The following is a 10,001-nucleotide window of genomic DNA, read 5'->3' as shown; positions in this document are numbered from 1 at the left end:
TCGAGGCGTCCGGCAGCGGCACCAAGAAGGGGGAGCGGACGCAGAGGGTGCCGCTGCCCGTCACGGTGGGGAGGATGATGCACGGGAATTGGACGCCGTGCGACGCCGGGCGTGCAATTGCCTGGCGGCTGGCGGCTCAGCTACCGCCGGGTGCCCGTCCCTCCCGTGCATGCAGGCGAGCCAGATAGGAGCGCCGAGATCCGGCGAAGGAGGCGGTACCTGCCGCCGGACCTCCGCGCCGATCCGGTGTTCGCCATCGACTCCGACAGTTGGCGCACGTATCTCGTGTCCGAGAGGGATAGGAGGAGGAGGGCGGGCTTCATGGACAACAAGGACTTTCCCTTCGACCGTCCACCACCGCCTCGTCCTCGAAGACAGCATGCGCCGACGCGTGCGCACCAGGCACCGACGCGTGCACAGTACGATGAATACGACGACGATGACGACTATATCGAGGCGCTGGCGTACCACAACGAGGAGGTCAAGGACGACAGCGACGACTACGTCGCGGTCGTCTTCCAGGAATGGCAGCTGGCCATGGCGGAGGTCCGCGAGTTCGAGTTCCCGGACAACATGACGGACGACGAGATGGCGAAGCTCGGCCCCCTCGTCTCCGAGAATGACCGACCTGTGCAGCCGCCGCTGCCCCGGTACGCCACCGGCTTCATGCCGCCGGGCCTGTCGGAGGATGAAGCCCTACGACTGGCGCTACAGGACTCGGCCGCGCCACAACCGCCGCCGTACAACCCCTGGGCTCCTCCTCCGCCGCCACATCCCTGGGTGCCTCCACCCCCGCCACAGCCACAGCACTGGCCGCCTCCACCTCCGCCACATCCACAACACTGGCCGCCTCCACCACAGCCCTGGGCGGCTCCACCTCCAGCACCGCCGGCGCGCCCGGCGTACGTTTTGCCGGTTTCCAACTGGCCGTGGCCGGTACCGAAGCTCATCGTGCTCGACAGCGACGAGGAGAAGCAGTAGGCGCAGGTGTTTAGGGTTTATTTTCATGTGTTAAACTATGTAAATTATGTTTTCATGTCATAAAAAATGATTATCGCAAAAAATGCGTCATGCTGCTGGAGCCACCCCGTCGACCGACGGAAACGAACGTGTGCCGACATTTTCGGACCTGAAATGCGTCGCCGGAGATGCCCTAAGTACAACACAATTTGTCGTTGTTCGTGGTGTTAACAGACAATTCCCCGCAAAAAAACGACAATGACATAACAGTTTACCACAAAAATACTGTAATAAATTTATACAAAATTAAAAAAATGAAACAATAGGCAGTTCCACATATACGAGTTCAGACCCTCTGCTCCGGGGACACGTCACGGAGATCCCTGCCGTCCGTCCGGCGGCCGGCGCCCGCACGGACGAAGAAGAAGTAGAACCCGACGGCTATGCAGACGGTGGTGAAGACCCAGACGGCGATCTTGAATCCGGCGCTGGGCATGGCGTCGGCGACGCGGGCGGCGACGGTGTTGGCGAGCGCGACGGAGACGCACCACACGGCCATCCTGACCCGCCACCGCTCCGCCGCGGCCGCCGGGTCGTCGCGGCGGAGGAGGTCGAGCTTGGCGAGGCAGCAGTAGAGCAGCGCGATGAGGTAGTAGGTGACGACGACGAAGGCGAGGTTGCGCGGCCGGTGGCGCGACTGGTAGACGCCCCACGCGAAGCTGCCGGAGAGGAGGAGGAACGCGAGCGCCAGGATCGCCCAGCTCCCCCACCCCGGCCGCGCCGGGCCCTGGCCCAGCTGCGCCGTCTGCGGCGCCGGCCGCGGCGGCGCGTCCCGCGCCACCGGGTAGGATGTCGCCGCGGCGGCGGTCTCCATGCGCGCGCGCGCGCCGGTGCTGGGCGAGGTGGTTGAGGGGGAGGGCTGGAGGTGCCGGAGGAGAGCGTGGAGGGAGCTCTGCACGTGCCGGCGCGTTGCGGTGAGCACGACGGGAGCTGGCAGCGGCTGGATTGTATAGGACACAGTGGCTGCAGATGCGAGGAAAGAGCAGGGAAGAAGAAGCGGGGCAGATGGAGACGAATGGGCAAGCGCGTCTGACTTTTAGCGCGTCCTCAGGTACGGTCAACCGCTGGACTTAATAAACTGGTGAACTGTGACAGATTCGCAACAAACTCAGCTTGGTATGAAGAAGATTTCAATAATAACTACAGATTTGTACCCCCTGATGTACTGTTAACGTGTCTCGCCTCACTGATTTCAAGGGTCAGCTTAGGCAAAATACAGTAGTAAACTATTGTATGGTGATGAAGTGCAAGCAAACCGCATATAGACAGACAGGCACACGCAGCGACGGAGCTACTCGAAGTTCAGAGCATCTCCAGCCGCGTCCACCAAACCGTCCCCAAAGCGCGCCGGATCGAGCGTTTGGGGACGTGTTTTGTTCGTGCCGCGTTTGGGGGACGTCGCTCCCCAGCCGCGTCGCCCAAACGCCGCCCCCAAACATTAAAAGTACTTTTTTTGGCTAGAAAAAAACTATTTACTAATATTCAAATCGGTTGAACATAAACAAATTATATATAAAACTTCGGAAAAATATAATTAAATACATATAAACTATCTACTTCTTCTTCGCTGATGGCCCCGTCTCGTTGTCGTCATCGCGGTGGCGCTTCCTGCTCGTCACCTCTTCCGAAGAGGCGGTGTCGGCGCCCGACGCGTCGGAGTCCTCCTCGTCGTCGTCGGTGCTCGTCGGCTGCGCCTTTGCCTTTGCCTTGGCCGCCTTGGTCTTGGCCGCCTTCGCCTTCGCACGGGCCACCGCCGCGTCCTCGCTCTCTTCTTCCTCCGCGTCCTCCTCCCAGCCCAGCCATTCCTCCTCGCTGTCAACTGGCGGCGGGGAATCGTCGCCGCTGCTCGGCGTCCTGGCTCTCTCCCACCAATGGCGCCAGCCCGACGGGGCTTTTCCTCGCTGGAGGTGTCGGACGGGAGCTGGGAGATGTAGCTCATCGTCGCTGGAGGTGTCGGATGGAGGCTTGGATGAATGGTGGCGTACATACGGCGTACGTACGGGTCTTATTGAACGTGGATGAACGGCGGCGCAGAAGTCGAAGAGAGCAGCGGTTGCTCTTCCGAGGAGTCGCCGCTCCATTCCGGCGGGGTTGGCGCGTCGTCGACGCGGTTGCCAATGCGACGGTTCCGCTTCCTGGCAACTGCACCGTCGCTACGTATGTGGCGGTTGAGCGTCCGAGCCGGCTGACGGGTCGGGCCCGCGCCTCCTCGCCTCTCATTTCGTTGTGTCCGGCGTCCCCGGTGCGTCCCCTGTGGGACGGGGACGGGCTCGGGGCGCCGGACACCGTATCGGGCCGCGCCGGACAAAAAAGGTCTTTGGGATGCGCGGCTGAGAACGTTTTTTTGTCCGGCGCGCCCCAAATCGCTTTGGGGGACGGTTTGGGGGACGCGACTGGAGATGCTCTCAGGCCGCCGGTTTTGCAACAAAATGTACCACGAATACGTCCAATATACTTTCCCCGCAAAAGGAAGAAGAACACGTCCAATACCTGGGCACCGGACAACTATCGGATAGCAGTTCTATAATCTTCCCCTTTTCAAATAATAATAAGTGTACTTTTAGCTTTTGTATTAAGCATATCTCTGGTCTCTTCTGACCAACTTCAGACACCAAATATATTGGCTTCGGTTGATTTGGGTCAGAGCATCTCTAGCAGAGTTCGTAAAAACTCGAACTGAAAAAGGAACAATTAAACATATTTCTTTCATTGTAGGTCTATACGCACTATATGGTGAACATTAAGGTGGCTTCGAACTTTTACCTGCATCATGTAGCCTTAATTTGGTCTACGTGATTACTTAGAAATAACATGTTGTTTGATGGCAAAAATTAATTGGTTTTGTGGGCTATCTACAATTGTACATAGAGGTTCCATTCATGACCTCTATTCTTCGGCAACCAGAACAACCTGTTTACGGTTGTGTGTACGTGTTTAGAGCCGGCGGTCAAGGATGTTTACCCAACATTGATAATAATTATGCAGTATTCGAACCGGCCTTAGAGATATAGGGATTCTTGTTTTTTCTGCTTTTTGTCGCATCAGACTCATCCATTTCAAGATCTGGGCAATAAGAGTTTTCCAGCCCCGCCACCCAATCCCACGCGCACCACCGCCTACAAGAACATGAGCATTGTTGCCCACCACAACAAGCAAGACAAATTAAGATAAAGACGTTTGTACCCACCTCGTCATTTAGAGGTAGGTAGCCAGGTTAGAGTACAAAATAAGAGGTCTCTACAAAGAGGGAGAGCTATGTGTAATTCGTAAGAAGGGGGGCACTGCCCCCTAGCTCAACAACTTTTTTTCTAGAATTCCTTTATATTTAGCAAATTTTGCTTAAAATATCATATGTTTAGCGCCATTATCCTGCCCTCCCCCCCCCCCCACCCCACACACACACCCAAGAATGGTCGAAAACATCTCTCTAGCCCATTTGCCCCAGCAACCTCTGCCACTGCGTCCACACAAGAAGATATGGACGTGCCATCATCCCTCCTATTGCTTGCTCTACCTAAAATGTAGCATAAAAATTAAATGAGTTTACTAGTTACAAAAACTCGTTGACATGGGAAAACAAGTGGAATTCACCCTAACAAAAATTGTACTACTAATCCACACCGTGTATAAACACAGGCCAAGTTGAATATCGATGTTCTCCCCGATGGAATTTCTCCTTCTCGAACTGGCTCAACCTCCCCATCAAGTATCATTGGCACCATCACAGAGCGTCACCCCGTGGTCTCCACCACCTTTCCTTTTTTTCCGTCCCTCGAATAGAACGGGAATTGAGCCGAATCAACGGGGGCGCTGGCTTAGTGGCAATCTACAAAATTCCTGCGTTGGTCACACTAGTGGAGAAGAGGCCTTTGGTCCCAAGCAAATGTCCCACTGCTGAACCAAACCGGGTCCAATGCCCCCATTGGACCCGGTTCGTTTCTGCCCGTGACGACCCCACCCGCCGGCGCTCGTCTCGTAGCGGCCTTTGGACCCGGTTTGTCATACAAACCGGGTCCAAAGGCGTCCACCCGCAGGCGCGGCAGGCCGTGTCAGCTCGGGGAACCCTTTAGTCCCGGCTTGTATGACAAACCGGGTCCAAAGGCCCCCCTCTGGATATATAACCTTGCCCCTGCCCAAGTGTGAGCCACACTTAGCCATTTTTTCACTATCTTCACAAGAGGGGTGTATTCCTTTCCTCTCTTCTTCACATGCACAAGAGGTGTTCGATGAAATGCTTAAGAGGATTTGCCACTTGAGTTTACACAAATCAAGCCACACTTAACTTGCTTTTTTCTTCTTCATCGAGGTTAACGACTTTATCCTTTTCATCCGCAATTGATAAAATGCATGTGTATATATACATCGTGATGTTCTGTAATGGTTTTGATCAGCTTAATTATATCATGCGTATGAATCGACAATGGATGTACATTGACCGACGGTTTGACGAGTTCACTCGCGGGCCTGGATAATTTTATGGCCGTGGCGGAGGCAAACAAACATGGTGGCTTCATGTATTGTCCATGTGTGGACTGCAAGAATATCGTAAATTACGCTCACTCGAGTCTCATTCACAGCCACCTTCTCGCGATCCGGTTTCATGCCCAGTTACTATTGTTGGACCAAGCACGGAGAAAGAGGGGTTATGATGGAAGACAATGAAGAAGAGGAAGAGGATGATGACGGTTATCCCAATTTCCCGAATACGATGATACCGCAGAAGGCAATGAAGACAATGAAGTAGAAGATCAAGAGGCACCGGATGAGCCTCGCTGATGATGATCTTGGCTCGGGCCATTGCCGATGCAAGGAGAGAATGTGAAACCGAAAAGGAAAGGTTGGCCTTCGACAAGATGATAGAAGATCACAACAAATTGTTATACCCAACTTGCGAAGATGGTCATAAAAAGCTAGGCAAGCACACTCGGAATTGTTGCAATGGAAGGCGAGAGAACGGTGTCACCGACTCGGGATTTGGAAAGTTGTCGACAATAATTAAGAGGAAGCTTCCAAGGGGTAACGAATTGCCCGCCAAGCACGTACGAAGCGAAGAAGATTGGCTGCCCTCTAGGATTAGATGTGCAAAAGATACATGCATGCATTAATGATCGCATCCTCTACCGCGGTGAGTACGAGAATTTGGATGCATGTCCGGTGTGCACCGCATTGCGGTATAAGATCGGACGAGATGACCCTGGTGATGTTGAGGGCGAGCGCCCCAAGAAGAGGGTTCCTCGCCAAGGTTATGTGGTATGCTCCTATAATACCACGGCTGAAACGCTTGTTCGGGAATAAAGAGCACGCTAGGTTGTTGCGATGGCACAAAGAAGACCGTAAGAAAGACGTGATGTTGAGGCACCTTCGCCGATGGATCCCAATGGAGAAAAATCGATAGAGAGTTCCCAAACTTTGCACAGGATGCAAGGAACTTAAGGTTTGGTCTAAGTACGTATGGCATGAATCCTTTTGGAGAGCGAGCTGCAGCCATAGCACCCGGCCTGTGACTCTTTGTATATATAACCTTCCTCCTTGGTTGTGCATGAAGCGGAAGTTCATTATGCTGCCGTGCTCATACAAGGCCCGAAGCAACCCGGGAACGACATTGATGTGTACCCGAAGCCATTAGTCGAAGAACTTCTACAGCTGTGGTCCCTAGCAGGTGTACGGTGTGGGACGAACACAAGCAGTGAGGAATTTGACCTAAGAGCGATGCTTTTCGTAACCATCAATGACCGGCCTCGCTCTTGGTAACATTTCACGACGAACAAACAAGGGATACAATGCATGCACACACTGTTTACATGAGCTCGAAGGTGATTATTTGGAAAAAGGTAAGAAGGTCGTGTACCTGGGGCATCGTCGATTTCTTAGGATTACCCATCCCGTAAGAAAGAAAGGAAAGCATTACGACGGTGAGGCCGATCACCTGGAGGAAGCCTCCCATCGTGATGGTGTTGATATATTTGGTATGGTCAAGGATCTAGATGTAATATTTGGAAAGGGTCCTCGCGGACGGTCTGTTCCGAATGACGCTGCCGGACACGCGCCCATGTGGAAGAAGAAATCTATTTTTTGGGAGCTAGAATATTGGAAAGTCTTAGAAGTCCGCTCTTCAATCGATGTGATGCACGTGACGAAGAATCTTTGCGTGAACCTCGCTAGGCTTTCCGGGCGTGTACGGGAAGACAAAAGATACACCGAAGCATGGGAGGACCAAGCAACGTTGGAAAGACCCCAAAAATCTGCATGAGAGAGTTAAAGGACGTCATTTATCCAGCCTACGCTCTTACAAAAGCAGAGAAGGAAATATTTTTTGAATGTCTTAGCAGCATCAAGGTCCCGTCCAGCTTCTCCTCCAATATAAAGGGAATAATAAATATGGAGAAGAAAACATTCCAGTAACCCGAAGTCTCATGACCGTCACGTGATAATGACACAGTTGCTTCCGATTGCATTGAGGGGGCTTCTACCGGAAAATGTTCGATCGCCCATTGTGAAGCTATGTGCATTCCTCAATGCAATTTCTCGAAGGTAATAAACCCAGAAATTCTACCGAGGTTGCGGAATGATGTGGTCCAATGTCTCGTTAGTTTTGAGCCGGTGTTCCCACCATCCTTCTTCAATATTATGACACATCTCCTCGTTCACCGGTCGATGAGATTTCCATTCTCGGTCCCGTGTTTCTACACAATATGTTCCCTTCGAGAGGTTCATGGGAGTCTTGAAGAAATATGTTCATAACCGTGCTAGGCCGAAGGAAGCATCTCCAAGGGCTATGGAACAGTAGGAGGTCATTGAATTCTGTGTTGACTTTATTCCCGACCTTAAGCCGATTGGTGTTCCTGAATCGCGGCATGAAGGGAGACTAAGTGGAAAAGGCACGCTAGGAAGGAAATCAATGATATGTAGGGACGGGATTTCTTTGACTCAAGCACTACTACATACGCTCTACAAAGTTCCACCTTGGTGGCTCCGTATATCGGTGACCACAAGAACTTTCTACGCTCCCTAACCCGGGGCAGTCGAACGATTGGATTAGACGTGAACACATGTCGATCTCTCGCGGTTGGTTGCAAAAACATCTCCTGGAATAACAAAGCATATTGAAGATCAGCTGTACTTGCTGGCCCAGCACACCATCTTCGACCGTAGTGACTTTCCAAGGGTACGAGATAAATGGGAATACATTTTACACGATCGCCCAAGATAAAAGAGCACCAACCAAAACAAAGTGGTGTCCGGTTTGATGCAATAATGAATGAAGGCCCAAATGACACATATTATGGTTACATAGAGGATATATGGGAACTTGACTATGGACCTTCTTTTTAAGGTCCCTTTGTTTAGGTGCAAATGGGTCAACAAAACAGAGGCGGGTTCGTGTAGACAAGTTGTATGGAATGACAACAAGGATCTCAACAATCTTGGGTATAGAGACGAACCATCTGCCCTAGCCAAGGATGTGGCCCAGGTTTTCTATGTGAAGGATATGTCTACCAAACCAAGAAAAAGGAAACATAAGGAAACAAATACATCAAACGATGAGCCAAAGCGCCACATAGTTCTTCCTCCGAAAAAGAAACATCGTGGAGTGGAGGACAAGACAGACATCGTCGAAGATTATAATCAGCTTTGATGAAATTCCACTCCTTCAGAGTGAACATTGATCCAAGCATCAAGTTAAATGATGAAGATGCTCCATGGTTACGGCCAAGAAGATTAATTAAATGATGAAGATGCTCCATCATCAAGTTAATTGGAAGAATGTTCATGGCACAAATGAGTATCTCAACATGGCAATTCAATTTTCACTTATTTTTGTGTAACCATGTAACTCAGCTATGTATGATATTAAAAAGTGGAGATGCGCCACGGGAGATTCCCCAACCCTTCCCCAACACTCGTTAGATGAGATGTAGTCGCTCGTGGGCTTGGCAGAGACAAATTCGATGGAGCGTTTTCCGAAGGATGCCAGTAGGGCGTGTGCACCAACGACATCTTCGAGAAGCTGCGCCACGGGAGATTTCCCAACCCTTTCCCCAACACTGGTTAGATGAGATGTAGTCGTTTAGGGGCTTGCAGTGAGATTTCCAACCCTTTCCCAACACCGTAGATGAGATGTGCGCCAGGCTTCAGGTTAAGGCGCAGCTTCAAGATGCCGTAGGGCGGTGCACCAACGATTCGAGAATGCCACGGGAGATTCAACTCTTTCCCACATCTGATGAGATGTAGTCGCAGGGCTGCGGAAAATTCGAGAGCAGCCCGAAGATGTCGTAGGGCGTGTGCACCAACGACATCTTCGAGAAGTCGCGCCACGGGAGATTTCCTAACCCTTCCTTCATCCATGGGAATGAAACTCGCTTGGCTTGTTGATCCGCTTGGCAAGGCGTATCGATGCTCCTTTTATAGGCACGGCACCTCTTCTACTTTGTGCCTGTTCCTTCGACAGTAGCGTCGTGCGCCACATGCTTTATCCTCTATCTGAGCGATGGCGTCCACCCATGCGCCTTATCCTGCCGAGACATCTTTAGTCCCCGCTGTACCCACCACCGGGACTAAAGGTTACCCACACGGCCCTTATCCCACCGACAGCTTTGTTAGATGACACAAAAAAGGATCTTTAGTCCCTGGTTGTACCCACCGGCCGGACTAAAGGTTACCCACACGCCCGTATCCCACCGACAGCGTTTTGGGCGCCACGCTCTTATCCCGCTCACATCTTTAGTCCCGGTCAGACCCATCAAATGGGACTAAAGGTTACCCACACGTCCCATCCCACCGATGCTTTGTTAGATGACACAAAAAGGATCTTTGGTCCTACCCACCAGCCGGGACTAAAGGTTACCCACACGTCCTTATCCCAATCGACAGCTTTGGGCGCCACCGCGTTCCCGCCATTTTTCTTCCCGCGCTTTCCACCGGCTTCCCGCCTCCGTCCTCCCGCCATTTTTTTCACTATATATGTTGGCTTCTGGCCTCCA

General features: G+C 52.1%; 1 protein-coding gene across 1 annotated transcript in view; it reads right to left on the bottom strand.

The window, feature by feature from the left end:
• Positions 1 to 1,175: 1,175 nt before the first annotated feature.
• LOC124664825 overlaps positions 1,176 to 10,001 on the bottom strand; it is a 30,289-nt gene continuing 21,463 nt past the window's right edge. Inside the window, exon 2 of the mRNA XM_047202258.1 lies at positions 1,176 to 1,983. Coding sequence (XP_047058214.1) covers positions 1,307 to 1,983 — 677 coding nt within the window. The 3' untranslated portion in view covers positions 1,176 to 1,306. The remainder of the gene's footprint in view (positions 1,984 to 10,001) is intronic.

Source organism: Lolium rigidum, chromosome 6 (assembly GCF_022539505.1).
Source record: "Lolium rigidum isolate FL_2022 chromosome 6, APGP_CSIRO_Lrig_0.1, whole genome shotgun sequence".
Taxonomy (NCBI): Eukaryota; Viridiplantae; Streptophyta; class Magnoliopsida; order Poales; family Poaceae; genus Lolium; species Lolium rigidum.
The sequence above is the reverse complement of the archived record's forward strand: the minus strand, read 5'-3'. Positions and strand labels throughout refer to the sequence as shown.